Raw genomic sequence first — 20801 nt, 5'->3', positions numbered from 1 at the left:
TAGTGTTAGGTGAAATCTCAGGGTAGTTTTGATTTGCATATCTCTGATTGCCAATGATGCTGAGCATTTTTCATAATTTATTGGCCATTTGAATTTCTTTAGTAAAGTGTCTATTTAATTCACTTGCCCACTTTTTATGGGCTATTTGTTTTCTTAGTGCTGAGTTTCTTGAGTTCTCTGTATATTCTAGATATTAGTCCTCTATCAGAGGAGTAAGTTGCAAAAATCTTCTCCCATTCTGTTGGCTCTTGGTTGAGGTTCTTGACAGTTTCCTTTGCTGAGCAGAAGCTCTTCAGTTTCATTCAATCTCACATATTGATTCATCTTTTAGTTTGTTGTACCTTTGGGGTCTTGTTGAGAAAGTTTTTACCCTGTTTCTATGTGTTGCAGTGTTGGACCCATGCCCTCTTCAAGGAGCCTCAAGGTCTCTGGTCTAATTTCCCAGTCTTTGATCCATCTTGAATTGACTCTTGTGCAGAGAGATAACCTATTCAACAAGTGGTGTTGGCAAAACTGGTTAACCATGTGCATAAAAAATGAAAAAATGTCCTACTTTCTCACCCTACATTAGCATTTCTAAGGCCTCAGCTTATTTATGCTTTTGTCATGGGAATCTTGGTTCCTGCCTCACTCAAGTCATAGGAGGTTTTACTTTTATGTATTGTCGTATTATATTATACATCATCACTAAGATCACCTGTTTGTCTGCATTCCCCACTCCTAACCACATACTACATCTGTCAACAGATGGAGAAATGGTGCTTCCCCTTCCTAAACATGTATTTCATCCTCCTCTTTCTCCCATTTCCATCTTTTTCCAACAAAATGTAACTAATTCAGCCATTATGGGGATCAGTGTGGAGGTTTCTCTAAAGACTGGGAATGAAACCACCATGAGACCCAGATATGCCCCTCTTGGGGATCTTCCCAACAGAACTGAAATCAGAATATCATGGTGATACATGCATAACTATGATATAGCAGCACAATTCATAATAGCCAAACAATGGAATAAGCCTAGGTATTTATCAGTAGATGAATGAGTTATGAAACTATAGTATACACACAATGGAATTTTACTCGGCCCTAAAGAAAGTCAAAATAATGTCATTTTCTGGAAAGTGTATGGAACTGAGAATATTATGCTAAGTAAGATTAAACAGTCCCAGAAAGTGAAAGTCTATATTTTTAACCTATATGTGGAAGCTAAAGAAATATTGGTAAACCAAAAAGACCTCATATAGATAAAGAGGAAATACTAGAAAAATAGTAGAAGGGGGATTTGGGGAGCAAGGTAGGGAAGTGAAAATTGGGATTTGATGAAAGAAAGAGTTCATAACACTATATCTCTCTATATATTAAGTTATCAATACTAATTTTAATATTATGTATAGGGTGTGGGAAGGAACAGGGTGAAACTAGATGGAAAACACATAACATTACTATGTTTCTCCTGCATTTAATTCTATTATAATGTATAAATGCAATGCACCAATAGAAGAAGAATTTACTTTACCTCTCAATATTCAGCTCAGGAAGCAAAGCATTCTTCTACTTCTTTGGAAACATTTCACTTAAGTTCCTAAGCTATGCTAGTGATGTTCTCCTCTGCTCTCACTGTAATGAATGAGCTTTCATAGTGAAAGTCAAATCACAGCGGGGCATGGTGGTGTATGCTTGTAATCCCAGCATTTGGGAGGCTGAGACAGAAGGATCGTGGTTCAAGGACAGCCTCAGCTACTTTGTGAGGCCCTTTGCAACTCAGTGAGACCTTGTTTCAAAATAAAGAATAAAAATAGGGCTGGGGGTGTATCTCAGAGGTAGAATGCCCCTGGGTTCCATTCCCAGTACCGCAAAAAAAAAAAAGAAAGAAAGAAAAAAAAGAAAGTCAAATCACAACACTCCTCTGCTCAGATTTACCAAAGGCCCCACATTTTACTCAGTAAGTCCCAAATCTGCTACGATGACCTACTATGCTCTCTAAGAACCACTCATATTCTTGGCATCTCTTATTTCATCTTCTATTGCTGTCCTCTTCCTTTCTTTAGCTTAGGCATGCTCCCCCTTTACAACCATGATAGTAACTGTGATGCTTTTCCTAAATAGCTATGTGACTAATTTCCTTATTTTTCAAACCTTTGCACAGATGTCCATTTATCAATAAAGTCTACTGAATAGCCCTATTTTAAGTTGCAATCTGAATCACTCCTTCCTAGATTCAGGCTCTGAATTCTTTCTGTGCTCCATTTTTGACACCTATTCCTTCTTATCCAATCATAAAATCTACCTATTGTTCATTTTTTCTTTCTTTGAGACCGTAAGTTCATAAAAGCAAAAATCTGTTTTGTTCTCTTGAATATTCCACAAGCCTGATTCTTGGGGAGTGCAATGGGGATTGCAATTTAAGAGGTGCTCAGTAAATGAGTTTAAAGAAACGCACCCTTCTTATACTATATTAAAATTTTCTTCCATGTCTACCTGCTTACCACCAAACCATCAACTTTTTTGAGGCAAACATGTTTGCTGTTGTGTCTGTTCACAATATGTTATTGTTTTTTTCTAAAAATATTGGGTGCATAATAAATGTTTTCTAAGTGCATGTATTTACCATTCAGCCCATCATCTCATAGCTTTGCAGGGTGTTCAATTATATCATGCCAAGCAAGAATAAAAATGTAAGAGTGCTGCTTACTTAGCCGAGAAGCCTCATTATAAACCATCACAGTACCTAAGATCACCAGAAATGATGAGTTCAATATGAACCAACATAATAACTATTTCTCCTGTGGTTTCTTCAAAGATTGTAACTTTACCGTTGTCCATTTGGCCTCTTCCCCACTCAACCTATACTTGGAACATTTATCTGAATAAATTATAAAACATAAAGAAGCCTAAAAATCATAGACCTTAAAAGATAATGCCTTGCCTTCTCTGACTCCTCTTTTGTTTCCTTCCGCAGAGCTCTTCCTGCCATGATGCAATGGGTCCGCACTCAGAAGCCAGGAGAGAGCGGCATCAATATTGTCACCGCTGATTTTGTAGAACTTGGTGATTTTATCAGCACCGTCATAAAGCTCAACTATGTCTTTGAGGAAGGAGAAGCCAATACTTGATAGTACTCTTTGGAGTGTCCACAAATAAGATAGAGAAGATTCATTGTATTGGTCGTAATATCTATAAACACTGATCTTCCTATTCCACTGAGTCTTAGAAGGAATTAGGGCTGATAGTGAGTGGGTGGGAAAAGGGGGGAAATAATTTCTTCAGTGATTATAATCATATTCTACATTACTATAAATATTTCATTTCCTATTTGATGAGCAAAATCTAGTGTTAGGGATAAAAAAAGTGAATTTGTTTTTCCAAATTAGTCTTTGTAACTTATAATTCAAGAGTGTTTACCTGATTGCATTTTCTAATTTCATCCTAGGGCTTCTGGACTGTCTATATCCTCTAACCCTTCCAATCCCTCTTTCGCTCGCTCGCTTTTTCTATTCAGATGTTGTGTGGGACTTATAACAATTGAATGCCCAACATAATGTGTATTACATTGCTGTACTGAAATTTACTTGTTTTGTGGGACTTGGTATAATATTCTGTAGTCATCTGCAATTGGTCAATCATAGGTACCTTTTGGTCATAGAAAATATGCATCAAATCAGTTTTCCTGCATTAGTAATATTGGAAACCATAATCAGTGATCTTTGTGTTATATGAATACCACAGTGTTTCACAGTACTTCTATTTAAGGCAGCTACAAATATAATGTAAAAACTTCTTTGAAAATATTATGAGTGCCAACTCCATAGCAAAAAAAAAAAAAAAATAGGATTGGAGTGGGGGAGATGGATGCCATTGTTAACTCATCAGTCTACTGAGTAATAATGCATTGCAAATGCCCAGTAAGTGGTAAGTTAAAGCAAGTGTGTTAAAATCAGAAACTCTGAAAATCTCTTCCAAAATCTCTCCTAATGACTTTTATTTTAAAGAAAAAGAAGGAAAAAGAAAGACCTTACAAATTTCCCTACCGAATTAGGCTTTCCAAACAATGTAGTTCTAAATTCCATATTTTAAAGCATGTTTTTCAAGAAGCTTCAAGTTTCTGACTTGATGGAAAGAGGAAAGAAAGGTGGCAAAGCAGCTGTTAAGAGCAATGTCTTGAAACCATGTGCAATAAATCATAAGAATTGATAAACTATCTCTAGAAAATTCTTTACACTGGGATGATCTGGATGGACATTTTAAAATTGGTCCTGATTCATGACTTCTGGGTTCTATCCTACTGCAGAGGTGAGATTAGGCAGAAGAGCAAAAGTTTCATGCAAAGTATTTGTGGTCTCACTTTAAGTAAGGCAGGCATACAAGAAGAGCAATGACAACACAACTTTGAGCCCTGCATTCTCTTTGGTGTCTTTGATACTCGACAACTCTAACACAATCTTGAAAAGAGCACAATGAATACCCTTCACCCATGTGCCTCACAGAAAAAGTGTGAGGCATTCATACAAACTCATAAAATTTGCTGAAATTCTTACAATTGTGAATTATGCTCTCTTCATATTTAGAAATAATCACACCTCTATTTTCCACGCAAATTGAAACCTCTCTTCATATTTAGAAATAATCACACCTCTATGTCCCACGCAAATTGAAACCATGGAGAAATAAAAGCTGTCGCCTTTTAATGAATATAAATATAAGACATGTGGCATAGTCTCTTAGACCTAAATAGGAGAATTGACTTAAGATCAAATATGTCAGGTTTATAATAACTGAGAGTTGATTTTGAGATTATAAATACTCATTATTAGAAAATAGTACTTATTAGCAACTGCAGGGAGGGAATCGGTTTTTTCTGCTGAAGTGAATGTTCATGAGAAAGTAGTAACTGGGTAGACCAAGTAGCCTGCATATACATACAACAGAATGTTGTGCATTCCAACTACGTGTATATGTTTTGTCATACACAATGCACCAACATATACCCATTCCTGTGTGGGCAGACAGATACAAATATACAAACACAGACAAAGATATAGACAGAAACAGTATAATTCTCTTCAAATGAAAATATTGATAATATTAAATAATTTAACACTGAGCCCTTTAACAATGTATCAAAAAGACTGATAGGAAACATTTAAAAATGGAGTAGCTGATCACATTAAGATATTTTTGTAAAATAGTATAGCTTATAACTTAAATATTTACACATATTTTTTTTAATTGTTGTTTTTTTTTAATTTTCCCTTCCCTTGCAGTCTTAATGTCACTTATTGTCTTATTATCACTTTCACCTGCTATTTATGTACAACTGAATATGCCTTTTTGAAGATTATGGTTACTGAAATTTATGTCCTAAAAATTTGCTTTTTGGATACACTTTCTGACTTTTCATTATTCATTTCTCAGGAGGATCTTTAGTCAAGCATATTTGCAATGACACAAGGATTTAACTTATAAATATGACATAAAACAGATTTTCAACCTATTAATAAAAATGAATAAAATATAGAGGTAACTATGTTGTATTTTCTTGAATTTAGATGCTTTCCTATCATGTTGCTTAAAAGTTACTTTGTAATATTTGTCATTTGGGTGCTGGAAAGAACAAACATGAAGAAGCATTGGTGGTGCAGTTACTTAACCAGGGAAAGGCTTTTATTGCTATTAAAGATATGCACACAGAGACAAAAGACTGATAGACAAAATATTCTTTCAATCCAGTGGTCAGGCTTCACAGTGGACACATAGAATCACCTATGTAGCAGGCAGTAAGAGCAAATGAACTGGCCTTAATTTCTAAAGGACGGGAGAGGTAGAAATGAACCACGGGAGAATTCTCTAAAAGAAATTCCTTAGAAAGAGGGATGGAAAGAAGGTGCCTCTCGCTGCCTTTTGTTCATTGACCCTGTCCTGGAGCACACTTTGGGAGCAGGCCATGGGCCTTTCATAAGGAAATGGGGGGGGGTGAAAAGATGGTGATATACATTCCAAACGTACCCTTAGCTTATGTTCCTTTGTCTTAGCCAACCGGCATCATCTTTTCAGAGAACTAGAAGTACAAGGGCTACAAACAGGCACCAAGATGTAGTGAATAAATCTTGGTGCATTTTTTGTTTTTCTTCTTTATTAAGGCTTTATGTCACAAGTCCTACAAGGCAAAATATAAAAATAAAATCCAACTTTTACCCAATCTGCAGCAGAAAATTGAAGGAATGGAGAGATTGAGGGAAAACAAGCAAAGGTCATCGTTTTTGCTTTCCCGTAAGTAATGTTGAAAGACTAATATGATGAATACTTCTGCCATTATCATTTATGATTCCTTAATTAACTACATAGTCATGTGAAAGTAGAGGATGAGGGGGCATCCTTTAAAAGCCTTAGGATATTCTATTATGATGACCTCAATATTCACTTGCAGCCATACTGGGAAAACTCAACTTTTTATGGAGCGCCACCAAACAGTGAATGTATAAAGCGTTTGGCATGATGCACCAGGGTGGTGTATAAACACGCGCGCGCGCACACACACACACACGTTGAAACTGCAACTAATCATCTGACCTGATTCCACTGCAATTTTAATTTTTAAAAGCAGGATCTCCTGTGTTATTAGGCATAAACATAACTAAAGTATTTAAATATTAAATAGGAGATACTTGGCAGCGATTGCCTACTTATATTGTCAATACACTTCAAGCTAGAGAATCTGAGGACAGTTGACTTTGGATATGAATTACAAACATACGTATCTTCACTTAAAGGTGTTGTAAGTCCTTCCAGGTTCTGACATGTTTTTAAAAAGCAGGGTTACCTGTTTAGGTTCTCTCCTTTTAAAATTCCAGACTAGAAAGTTGGAAGTCTCAGGAAATGCATGTTTTCATGAGTTTTCAATTCTACAGTTTCACAAATACTCAATGACACATTCTTCTGACCTTTGGTTGTTCAACCAAAAAAGGAACTCCCTGGGCAGAGTGTCCACATTTTGAATTGCTTAGAGAAAATAATGTACCGTGTCCCTGAGGATATGCTACACAAGGTTTTCAAAGCATTCCGATTCACAGAACTTTAGTCTTTTCAAGTAGATTTCAGTGACACCATGGTGTAAATGCTATATTTGCCATAACTTACTGGTGGCTCCTGTGTTCCATACAGTTTTAAATAATGCTCCAGATTGTTTGTTTTCCCAATGACAATGATAAAATTATTCTGTAGAATTTGTAAAAGGTGTTGATTGAATCTGTTAAAATTGTAAATTTTATTTCACTTGTGGTACAATTTTGTAGGTATTAGTTCTAAAAGTATAGTTGTATGAGTCAAAACTCTGTGCTTGTCAGTGGTATGTGTAAGTATATTAATCTTATCAAAATATCAAACTTATCCTAAAGAAAAAGGGCACATTATGACCAGCCTTAAATCATTGCCATGTTTTTTTTTTTTTGGTTTGTTGTTGCTTTCATTTGAATTTAAAGTAAACAGAAATTATATTTTTGTAGAGATGGCTTTTAAAGCAGTTGTATGGGGTAGATGCTTTAGAACTCAGTTTCCACAAGCAAAACGTCCAGCTTGTGGAGCACCTATGCTTTTCAAAATCATCCTTCATCAATTAACTTGACAACATCATCATCATATGAACAGACTGAGTTCATTTTTGTTTCTTTCAGCTACTGAACCAGCATACCGCTGAAGTTATTCTTCCTAGCATCAAACTCTGTAATAAGATTTTCCTGCTTTTTAAATTTGTTTCTTAAATAATAAGTTCAATGAAAATAGTTTCTTCACACCCTTATTGTGGAAAATCAGATCTTCTGAAGTGTGATGAACTATCTTGGTTTTGTGAGAGTTGCTGAAGCTCCAGCATCCTGATGTGTTTCTAACATGGTTCTCTTCTAAGAAACGTGTAGCATTGCCCGGCATGGTGGCACTCACTTGTAATCCCCACACTTGGAAGGAAGTCAGTTACGCTGAAACAAGAGACCCTGTTTCCAAAATAAAACGTATAAAAAATAGGTCTGGGAGTGTAGCCCGAAGATAGAAGGGTTTCCAGGAACCCCAGTACCACCACAAAAAAAAAAGAAGAAAAGAAAAGAAATGTGTAGCATTCACACTTTTTCCATCTGCCCTTTGTGCCATCCACTGATAGAAAATCTATGACTAATTCAAGGATCTACACAGGTGGTCATGCTTGAAGAAAAACTCTATAATATTCTTTGGGGTTAGAGTCTGGGATGATATGAGAATTATAATTAATAATAATTTTTTCTCATCCATTCTTATTTATTTCTTTACAACATTTAGGGTTACCATGTAAAACATGGAACACCAGTAAAATTCAAAGTTCAGATAAATAATAATTTAGGGTATTTTCTACATATTTATCAGATAAACTTATACAAATTATATGAAATTCAAATTTAAATGGATATGTCTTGTATTTTTTCCCTAAATATAGTAACAATATCCACATTACCTCTCAGTATCTTGGGCTGGGCTACCTATGATAATTGAGGTTTCCTTCTCTTCATATCCTATGTTAAGACAGCTTATGAAAATCTACAGAAATAGCACCCTTCATGAAGGGCCTATTCATTGGTCCCTACCAGGTCTAACAAATGCTTTATGAAGGAGCAAAAATCAATGGAATAACCATCAAGTACCTTCATTAGAGCAATACCACCAGTCACAATTTCCCTTCAACTGACCTGTTCCAAGGCCCAAAGACTCTCATTCATCCTTTAAGTCACATCTCCCAGGAATTGAAACAACCCCCCAAACACAATCATGTGCTAAACATGCTCTTGGAATGTAGTAAATGCTCTTGGAAAGAAATAACCTAGTATTAGGACCTCTTTTAAAATTTGGTTTCTTTTTCTTTCAAAGAGGCAATAAACTAATCCAGTAAACTCCCAACACACACACACACACAAACACACACACGCATGCATGCATCAGCGCACGTGCACACACACACACACACACACACACACACACACACACGCATGCATGCATCAGCACACACACATACACACACACACCCTTCCATAAACACTTTACTCAAAATACTTTAATCAGGCTAAAACTAGTCATATGTAATTGCTGAAAATTTGACATAGAAACTCTCTTCACTGCAGGGAGAGAGGAGTCTGAGTAGGCATAGCCCTGTGGGGGCTTCCTCAGAACAGTTGGGACAGTTGAGCCAGCAGGTAGGGGACAGAATGTGGTCCCTGACATGAAACAAGCCCGAACGGATAGACTTTCTAAAGAAAATTATAATGACCAAATGACCAATCCATTTGTGTGTGTGTGTGTGTGTGTGTGTGTGTGTGTGTGTGTGTGTGTGTGTTGGGGGTGAGTACTGGTGATTGAACCCAGGTGGGCATTCTACCACTGAACTACCCCCAGCCATTTTTATTTAAAAACAGGGTCTTTTTAAGTTATCTATTCTGCCTCAACCTGGGATCCTCCAGTTCAGCCTCCCAAGTACAGGGATTACAGGCGTGCGCCACAGCACCCAGCTACCAGTCCATTTTTGTTCTCAGTTTTGTTTTAGGAGTTGAAAACCCAAAAAGCCCCAGAATAAGAGTAATGAGCTCTAACACTAGTTTCTAGAACAGTTTTCAGAGAATAGAACTATGTTGGAATTCTTAAAAGAAAGCTTCCAAATATTGCTGTTTTCAACAGTGAGTCCTTGATATATCGGATGTGGATGGTGTTTTGAAACATTGCTGGTAGTTAATTCCTTTTGCAAATATATGTGAGTGGTATAGGAAAACTCAAATCCCCTTAATACAACATTTCCATGTCTTGATTTGTTGTGCACACATTTGCATCCATTTTCTTCATTTCGGAAAGACAGGAAATTGCAGAACTGGTGACATTTCCTTCGTTAGACACCAGAAATTCACCAGAGGGGAATAGATCTGTGCCTTCTCTTTTTAGGATCTAGTCCTTGATACTATGATAAATGTATTGTAAAGAAAATTCATGCCTACAGTCTGTATAGCAAATGTGAATTTTTTTTTATAAGATTGTGTTCTTACTGTAAACAATGAGTTTCTTTGTATCCAGTGAAATGCTAATAAAGTCCTGGTAGCAGTTATCTGTTGTTTTTCCAATTTATATTTATCAGTATTTCATTATAGAACCCAAAATGAATTTCTTAAATAGGACATGACTCAAAACATCAGAAAATAAATTCATTTTTAAAAATATGAATCATTGTATTAAGATTTCTTCCATAAAAATACTTTCTGTTAATAAAAGCACTGCTGTGAGCACTTTGATTATATCAAAGGTAGGTATTTCTGATGTCCAATACACTTAGCTTTTGATATCACCACAAAGAAGCCAGTCTCAACATATCAATAATATTTTAAATATTACATCAATATTATAAAATATCTCAATTTAAAAGCTTCTTTTTGGTTGAGCCCTCACTATATAAAATACACGAAGCATTATTGTGGAATCATTACCTTTGTATTTCACCAAATAAATTCTATCTGTTGGGCTCAAATCATGCCTTGATATAAAGTTGAAACATTGTGATAATATAATAAAGATATCCTAGCAAGTAAATATGGTTCAAGATTACCTTTGGTGTTGAACTTGGACATAAGTTCCCTGAGAAGCTCTCCTTGATATATATATATATATATATATATATATATATATATATATATATATATATATAAATAGTTTCACACTATTAGGTTTCTGTTTATAAAGCTGTAATGATTTCTGCGTTTAGGAAGTATGTTGTGTCTGCAAGAAATATTTGACATGGCACATACATGTGTCCTGAACATAACATTCCATTGCTTCATTCAGCAAATATTTGCCTATTATGTGGCGGACTCGAAACCATTTCCAAAAATTTTCTTAGAGAAACTGGCAAAACATAATTTCTTTGGAAGTTTCTCACTAGAGGTAACAGGTGGCAATATTTTGTCTCCTAAAAGAAGCAAACAAGCATTCATCTTTAATGACCTTATGAATGTAATATCTCCAGAGAGTAAAATAGTCTGAACACAATTTTACTTCCTGAGAACCTGAAAACAAAGGACAGTTTTTAAAGAAGTATAATTGGAAATAAGTTAGTGACAGAAACAGGTTTAAAAAAAAAAAAAGCAGAGTCTTACTTACTCCCTGATTAAAACTGCCACAACATACAGGATACCATGTGCAAAGTCCAGCTACCACATCCTATCTGTAGCTTCAAATCAGCAAAATCAGAGGTTCTATTCCTTTCCCCTTCCTCCTCTCACCTTTAAACATCAGATAAAATTGCTGTCACTCCATAGAAGGAGCTGACCATGCCTTCGAGATGATCACAAGTAGACATTTACATTTCAGGGAAGCAGACCACACCAAGTAAAGACTTGTCTCTCCCACAGAGGGTAGAAATGGTATGCCACCTACATCAGCGGGGTAGAAACATCATCTGAAATTGAAGGAGAGATTTCTTTTTTAGGTGAAAAGAAATAAGGCAGCATGATGAAATATTTCAACAATGGCTCTCAACATGGGGTTCAAAATGTGTTCTTAGCAATAACCCAGAATAATGGCCACACTTGAACCTGGTAGCAAGAAGTGAACCTAAACATAATGGCACCTGCTGGGATTATTCATCCCTAAGTCCTGTGGATAGAGGTTTTCTTGGAAGCATCTGGAGCTATCAGGCTAAGGTGAACCACATTAAAACCACATTACATTCTTGGAAGTGGAATTTAGTTTCATAAGTGACAGGCAGAGGAAAGAGGTTGAATATGTTAATGCTGGTAGTTCTTATACACTCCTTGCAAACATTTTTTTCATACACTTTTTTTCTCATAGGAACACAAGTTTTGATCTCTTGAGATTTTGCTGAGAAATAATTAAGATAAAGTCTTTTTGCCTCACTATAACTGCTCAGATTTTATTAAACTGTACTCTTTTAATTTTGAACAGAAAGAAAAAATATGCTTTGACTTAAGCATTGAAGTTGAGAGGCATATCTTAGCTATCTTGGTACTCTTGGATATGGCAGGTATTGAAACATATTTGGAATCAATGAAATGAAATTGCATATGATTGTGACTTAGTTGAACTGTGGATAAGTGCCCATTAAGGGCTGTACATGTGCTAAAAAGTTTAGGTAGTGCTGAGGGTTCAAAACAGAAGAAAGCAGTACCCTTCACATCTTGTATTCCTTGGAAATATACTGAGAATCTAAGGGAAATAAACTGCACAGGGTTCTCTCCATGTCTAGAAAGATCTTACCTCTTAGCTGTAAATTCAACTATAAATCTTTGTGACAAATATTCATACAGGAGAACTTGGTTTATGACACATCTATCTGAGCGTGATTACATTTTGAATATCGAGAAAGTTTCTTGTTAAGTTTTTGTGTCCTTTTTGTTCTTGTAGGTACTGTAGGGTTGCATACATGTAAGTCTGCGATAACTATGACTTAACAGGTTCTGCTTCCTTTTCTGCAATATCCCTGACCTCACACCCTTTCCTGTGTGCTTAGTAAATCTTGATGACCTCCTCTGGCTACTGACTACTGGGCCTTTCTCATCTCCACACCCACTGCATCTCCAGCCCCTGCCCCTTTTCTGCCAGCCCAGGAATGTACCAGTGAGCCCTGCCTAATTCCAGCTGGACAACACTATGAAGGCATAGTCAGGTAACAAAAGGATGGTCTGTAGACACATGAAGGCAGGTGAGGAAATGCTTCTCCAAGTAGGCTACATTCTAACCCAGAGCCTCCAGAGCCTTGTGTCCTAAAATTAGCCAAGACTAAGAGGATGCTCCTTTCATTTTTTTAGGTAGCATTCCCTCTCATCTATGAGTTGGAGACAGAAATAAATTTCCATGACAGCCACCATGCTCTTCTAAAGCCTCCACTCCCCTCTGAAGACTAAGGCTTTCCTCTCAGATCTGTCTTTCTGTCTTTTCCTGCCCAAGACATTATCCCAGTAGGCAGCTTGGTTCTTACGCAGATGGGTCTCTGACAGATCCATCCTCCTGATTCCATTATTTAGTTACTCTAGGACCCCAGGTGCAGGTCACCTAAGAGAACCACTGCTCCTGCCGGAAACCCTCCAAGTACAGATGGGAAAATGACAAAATGAGCAGGGATTTCCTGTTCTCAGCTTTTTCTTAATAGGATTCTTCCTTACTGGTTCAACCTTCCCCCCCCCAACAAAACCTTACTTTCTGGCACACAATGCCAATATTATTGAATTCATTCACAATGGGCTATTAATGTGGTTTGAGATGGTAGTTATTTCAAACATTTTTGTTTTGCTTTGTTTTTTCCTACTGGAGATTGAACCCAGGGACATTTTTCCTCTGAGCTACCCCCAGCCCATATGTATGTATGTATGTATGTATGTATGTATGTATGTAATATATATATATATATGACATATAAAAATACAAAAATATTATAGTTTTTACTCTGTGTGTGTGTTACTAGATTATTAGGAATTAAACTCAGAGGCATTCTGTCTCAGAGCTACATTCTCAGCCCTTTTTTATGTTTTATTTGAAACAATCTCACTAAGTTGCTGTAACTGGCCTCAAACCTGAAGTCCTACTCTCTTAACCTTTCATGTACTAGGATTACAGACATGTGCCACAACATCAGGCTCAAATGTTTTGTTTTAAATAAGTATGTACATAAAAATGAAAGTCATACAGCAAGATATTATACAATGGTTGTCATAGAGACATACCCCTGATGTTTAGTCCCCCTTACCTCCCTCCAACTTTTCCCTGAAAGCTGTACTGCACAGACTCTATTGTGCATACAATTGCCCGATGATCTTAATTCAGTGCAGAGTCTAATTCATCAGGTTAGGGGTGGAACCAGATTCTGCCTTTGTAACCAGCTTCCAGTGAGCGGAATCCTGCTGTGGCTTGCAAGCATCCTTCTTCGAGTACTTAATCTATGGAGCCCAACTTTAAAACATTTGCTTCAGAATCTCAACCCCCCCCCCCTCGTGAGATTTACTTGGGGGATGAATAAATTGCTACATCTTTAATTATGAAACAAATTTAAGTGGCGACATTATCCTACGGAAGATAGCTCTGGTAGTTAAAGTCCTTTGGTTTCCCAAGCCTAGTACACCTGAAGCCACCAGTTGCTACTTGTCATCTAATAGAACCACAAATGAACCATGGGTCATCTCACCAAAGGAAAAGGGAAATTGCTGTGTGTCAAAGTGGAGCGCGGATGAATTGTGAAGTGTCTTTTGATAGACTCACAGCAAAGCAGGACGGTGGAAAGAGATCAAGCCAGGTCCAGACTGCAAAGGAGACTCTGAGTGCTGCTTCTTTTGACTCACAAAGTGAAGTCTTCTGGGGTGTTGTGGGCAGAAACTCCTTCCCTGAAGCTCTGCTCCTGGGCCATATGAATCTGGACTGCTTCTCTGTGCCAAAGTGACTTAAATCCTGCATGTATGAGTGGGATGTTTTATTCTTTTATTTTATTTTGTGGTACTGATAATTAAACCCAGAGCCTCACACATTCTAGACTAGCATGCCTCCACTAAGCTCCATCTCCAACCCTTTTAATTTTATTTTGAGATAAGGTCTCACTAAGTTATCCAGAATGACCTCAAACATAAGATCCTCCTGACTCAGCTTCCTGAGTAGCTGGGATTACTGATGTGTGCTGCCATGCCTATCAATATTCTTATTGATAGAATTTCAAACATCCACATACACTCAAGAAGGGGTATTATGGCACCTTGGAGCTGAAACATGTTCTTGTAAGAGAGTGTTTTCTTCCGAAATTTTTAGAACTGGTTTTACCTGTGTCTGTTATTAAACTTGGTGACTGGCCATTTGGAGTTTACTTTCTGAGTCCAAGCTAATTTTAGCCTGCTCAGTTTCTGAGTGACAGAAATCCAACTTAAATTATTTTAAGCTGAAACGGGGGAGGAGGGTGGTACTTTTCAAACTAATTGAACTAGAAAGGAGGCAGCTTCAGGCTAACTGGATTTGAAGCCTCAAACAATTTCATCACAGCTTGAGTTTTTTCTCTCTCAGTTTTTCTTTTGCAGTGACTAGATTTAAGTAGAAATTTTCAGTACTGAGTCAAGATGACCAGAGATACTTTATTTCTGTTGGTTTCAACCTGGAAATAGAATTGAGTCTCATTGGTCTGATTTGGGCTTGAAGCCAATTTTCCAAACAAGCACTGCACCTGAAAATAGAATGTAGTCAGCCTTCCATGTGCCCAGATTCCAGCTCTGTCAAGTTCTGTTGTGGGCTCCAGCATTTATGGGCTCCAGCATCTGTTCATTCAACCAACTTCAGGTTAACAAAAAAAAAAAAAAAAAAAAAAAAAGAAGAAGCCAGGCGTGGTGGTGCACGCTTGTAATCCCCGTGCTTGGGAGGCTGAGACAGGAGGATCGCACAGGTTCGAAGCCAGCCTCAGCTACTTAATGAGGCTCTCAGCAACTTAGTGAGACCCTGTTTCCAAATAAAATATAAAACGGTCCTGGGAGTATAGCCAGGAGGTAGAAAGCCTCTGGGTTCCACCCCCCCACCCCCAGTACCACCAAAAAAAGAAAAGAAAAGAAAAGAAAAGAAAATGAATCCATACCAAACATAGACAGGCCTTTTTTTTCTTGTTATTATTGCCTAAACAATAAACAGCATAATGACTATTCATATAGAATTTAATTAGGTATTACAAATAATCTAAAGATTATTTTAAGTATACAGGAGAATGTACATACATTTATAGGTAATACTACACTGTTCTGTATAACAGACTAGAGTGCATGCAGATTTGTACTGGTCAGTGGTATGCCAGCCCCACCCCAATCAGCAGACAGAATGTGGAAGTGGTGGTGCAAAGAGAAAATTGAAACTCTACTACTAGAAGGTGTGAGAAGGTGCCCTAGTCAAGCACACAATAGATGTGTCTTCCAATCTTCCCTGATGCCCCTGAAGTCCAGCAGCACCAATAGGCGGCATGCCTATGTACTCAGGTTCATGATGTCAGCCTTGGCTTCAGCTCTGAAACCCAGAGAAGAAGAAGAAATTAGAACTAACATTAAACACAGCTTTAATTTTTATTTTAGGGAATCTCTATTTTATTTATTCAGTTAGTGCATTTCTTGGTACTGGTGATTGAACCCAGGGGCATTCTACCTTCGAGCTACCTCTCAGCCCTATTTTTTAATCCTTTACTTTGAAACAAGGTCTCACTAAGTTGTGGAGGGCCTCACAAAATAGCTGAGCCCCCCCCCCCAAGAACTTGTATCCTCCTGTCTCAGCCTCCCAAGTACTGGGATTACAAGCATGTGCCACCATGTCCAGCTCTATTTTATTAAAAAAAAAAAAGAAGAGTATTTCAAACTTATGCAAGAGTTGGGAACGTTTTTTAAAAAAATCATATATATTTTCCATAAATTCCTTTTCAATTATTATCTTTCAATATTAAGTTCTTATCCTGGGAAGCAGTGTTTTTAAAGTATTATTCACATTCCACAAGCAAATTTTCTTATTAAGATGTTAGAATTGAAGGCTTTAAACATCTGTATCCCTGTAGCCATCCATATAATAAGCTAGGTCTTCATTCAAAATTCACAATATACTAAAGCACCACAGAGAATAGAAAAATAAAACCAGTTGCTGATATAAAATGTTGGAAAGGAAAATTCTCTAGTATATAATATGTGGGAGAATGTGAGTTGTGTGAGTTAGTCTGAATACAACACAGGCTAGGATTCTTCTATGAGAGAAGCAACAGGCAATTCTGCTGAGACTATTTCCAGAAGGAGTTGCTAACGTAGTCAAATTAATGGTTTGACAATGAGAGAAAATTACAGAGCACCAAATTCTTTCTCACCAATCGATACTAATTGCAGGAGATCCTGTAATCATCAGCTGAATTCTTAGGGTCATTATAGAAATCATTGTCTGAACAGAATCTACCTGATACCTGAGATAAGACATTGCTGAATCAGGGAGGTAGATGAAATAGTGGCGTGTGTGTGTGTGTGTGTGTGTGTGTGTGTGTGTGTGTGTACATGTAAATATTTTGGAAGCCCATAGGATTTTCTGCAGGATGTCTTAAGTTTTTAACACAGCTTATACATTCCTATTTAAAAAGATCTTCCTTAAAGCCATATTTCAAAATTTTGGATGCTATTCTAGTAGCTGCAATTTATGAGTTTGTGAGAAGAAAAAGGTCTTCTGAGTCAAACATATACAATGTAAAAAAAAAAAAATAGGTTGTTTTTTGGTGTGTGTGTAACTAGAGATTAAACCCAGGGGCACTCTATCTTCAAGCTACATACCCAGTCTTAATTTTTTTTTTAATTTTGAAACATGATCTCACTAAGTTGCAGAGGATTTTGCCATGTAACTAAGGCTGTTTGCTAACCTGTGATCCTCCTGTCTCAGCCTCCCAAGTACTAGGATTAAAGTACGTACTACCATGCCTGGCTGAAAATTAGTTTTTAAGATCACTGAAAATACCAAAAGATTACCAGCACCTCCATGAGTACAGGAATGATTTTTGTCTAATTTATCAGTGAATTCCCAATATCTAGTTGAGTGACTGCACATTAGTTTCCTGGGGCTGTTGTAACCATCTGAATGTCTTAAAACAATAGAAATTCATTCAATCAGGAGAACAAAGCTATGATATCACCTATTTCTCTGGTTTAACTGTTCCTTTCCTCCTCCTCCTCCACCACCACTACCACCACCTCCTCTTCTTCCTCCTTTATTCCTCCTTTTCCTCCTCCTTTTCCTTTTCTTCTGGTATTAGGGTTGAATCTATGGACATTCTACCTCCAAGCTACATTCTCAACCCTTTTTTATTATCAAACAGAGTCTCATCTCACTAAAGTTGCTGAAGGTCTTCCTAAATTGCTAATCCTTCTTAGTCTCCTCATTACTGAGATTATAGGGATGTGCCGCCATCCCTGGTCTTTTCTTCTTAAAAAGTACCAGTCAGTGTATTTAAGGTGAATTCCAACCCAATATGATTTTAACTAATTACATATGCAAAAACCTTATTTCCATACTAGGTTACATTTGGTGATTAAGGGGAAAAATGGATTTTCTGTGGGGGGGGGGTATACAGGTTACTAATGGATAAATATTTTAAAGAAATGGTGTGATAGGCAGAGTGTGGCACACACCTTTAATTCCAGTTCTTCCGAGACTGAGACAAGAGGATCACAGGTTCAAGGCCAGCACATGGTAACTTACTGAGACTCTGTTTCAAAATAAAAAAAATTAAATAAGGCTGGGGGTGTAGTTCAGAGATAGAACTCCCCTGAGTTTTGTTCCCAGTTCTTTCTTTCTTTTCCAAGAAAGAAAGACCTTTAGTAGTCACAGTAGTCACTGTGTTAAAAAATAATGTAATATATATATATATATATATATATATATATACACATACATATATGTATATATATACATATCTCCATTTATTTTATTTTATTGATCCTATTACCATTCAGTAGGCTAGTTACTTAGTAGAGTTAGTTTAAAAAATAATGCAGCCAGATGTAGTGGCACATGCTTCTAATCCCAGCATTCAGGAGGCTGAGACCAGAGGATCGAGGTTCCCGGACAGCCTCAGCTACTTAGTAATGCCCTCTGCAATTCAGTGAGACCCTGTTTCAAAATAAAGAATAAAAAATAGGGCAGGGGATGTAGCTCGGAGGTCGAATGCCTGTGGGTTCCATCTCCAGACCTGCACTAAATGAATATATAAATAAATAAATAAATAAATAAATAAAGCAAAGTAAAATTCAAATTACTAATGTGTGAAAACCCATTTGGAACATTTTTATGTTAATATCGAAAAATAAATACAAGACCTGGGCACCAATATATAATATGCTCACATTTTTAAAATTATTAAAATTTTAAAATTATTAGAACACTGCTCAAATAGTGTCTTTTCTCTGCACCTTCTATTCATTAGATTTTTCTATACAGTTCTCATGCATTATGATTATATGATATCCTTTTAATATTTTGTCATTTTAAAAAATGCTTGCTTCAAGTGAAATAATAGAAGTCAGGCATGGTGGCACATGCTTGTAATCCCAGTATTTGGGAGGCTGAGACAAGAGGATCGAAGTTTGCAACCAGCCTCAACTAATTAATGAGGCCCTCCATGACTTACTGAGATCTTGTTTTAAAATAAAGAATAAAAAAATAGGGCTGAGGGTGTAGCTCAGAGGTAGAATGCCCCTGGGTTCCATCTGCTGTATTGGAGAGAGAGAGAGAGAGAGAGAGAGAGAGAGAGAGAGAGAGAGAGAGAGAGGTGTTATAGAATTCTCTATGTTGACAACTTTACAGAATGACATCAAGATAGAATGGGTTTATCTTTTCATTGTCCCCTCTAGAAAATAACAGATTCGGGTGTACCTATCAGGATCAAACAAACAAAAAAATAACTATTGTAGAACAGGGAAATTTTAATATATAATTATTAACTATAACAGAGTATCAAAGTAATTAAGTATTGGCCAACATGAAAAGGACTGGAACTATAAAAATTTTTAGTAGTAGCAGAAATAAGGAGCTGTCCCTATCTCTAAGGCTGAGTTAGGGCATCGAAAGAAGGCCAAGATCCATACTTGGTGGTGGTGGTGGTGGGGGTGCACACAGCTTTCCCAATGTGGCTCACTGGATGGCAGAAAAGTTACTGAGATCTTGTTCCATTAGAACTTGATGGCAACCTGCCACCTACAGAAAGCCACTTAGTGCCACACCTCAGAATCCGCTGCAAACTGCACAGATGAGCTCAAGGGAAACTTTGCACAGGAATGTGGCCCTCTGAGGAGGCTTTGCTGCAAAATCATTTCCAGAGGCTCTTGATGGAAGTTGTTGGCCTGTTGGCCCACTGCAGAAGGAGGGCACTGAGAAACTCAGCACAGAAGAATCCATGCTGCAGGAGCCCAGCAAGAGGAATGGCTGGGACCAAGAAGAAAGTGACACTTTCTTCCTCCAATTTTCCTCCAAGTGTTTGACTGATAAAGCTTAACATTGTGCCAGAAGACAAAGGGAATTGCTTTGAAGGAACCAGCTATATTTTTATGAGGCAGGCAATAAAACATGATATAGAACTGAAGCAATATGCTGATAACTGGCATATCTGATTATTATCTTTCTTAGTTTGCAAAATGAGTTTAGGTACTCCTCCGTAGTTTAAGAAGCTTTTATATGACTAGAATCCTAAGATTTTCGGGAGAAGAGAGAATCAAGGGAACATCATAATACTATGGTGGACATACAGCATAAGGAAGAGGATTCTAAACTCTTTAGTCAGTTGAAATAGACTCTCATCAGCAAAAATGGAGAAACAGAATGTTTTTACAAGGAACTAATATGCTTAAGCAAGTTTTACATTTTCCTAAGGTACATAATTCTGAAAAATCTGAAAGCCAATATTCTAATCAGCCAGTATTCTGAAAATTAAGGTAAATCCCCAAAGGCCTCACAGCCCAGGAAGATCACGAGAAACGAGTTGGGTTAAGGAGTTGGGTAAAGGGAAAATTGAGGTATGGTGTGTGGAGAGAGGAGCTAACTTTTATCTAGCTTCTATTAACTACATGTTATTTATTTTAACTTTGATGACCTTGCAGAAGAAAAATCAGGGCTTCCCAAAGGGTAGCAATGATTTCAGCATTGCAGAGTTTGTAAATAGGGTTTAACACTAGCGCTGTGAAGCCGGGCATGGTGCCCCCCCCCCCCCCGTTTGGGAGGCAGAGGGAGACAGGAGGATCACGCAGGTTGGAAGGCAGCCGCGCTGGCTTAAGAGA

General features: G+C 37.2%; 1 protein-coding gene across 1 annotated transcript in view; it reads left to right on the top strand.

Annotated features, from left to right (window-relative positions):
• PLCXD3 (phosphatidylinositol specific phospholipase C X domain containing 3) overlaps positions 1 to 3113 on the top strand; it is a gene marked incomplete at both ends in the record, with an annotated part of 167513 nt that extends 164400 nt beyond the window's left edge. The window contains one exon of the mRNA XM_080719173.1: positions 2960 to 3113. Within this exon, the coding sequence (XP_080575299.1) occupies positions 2960 to 3113 (154 nt within the window). The remainder of the gene's footprint in view (positions 1 to 2959) is intronic.
• Positions 3114 to 20801: the final 17688 nt, after the last annotated feature.

Source organism: Muscardinus avellanarius, assembly GCF_963383645.1.
Source record: "Muscardinus avellanarius genome assembly, chromosome: 1".
Classification (NCBI taxonomy): Eukaryota; Metazoa; Chordata; class Mammalia; order Rodentia; family Gliridae; genus Muscardinus; species Muscardinus avellanarius.
This window is presented reverse-complemented; position numbering and strand designations above follow the sequence as displayed.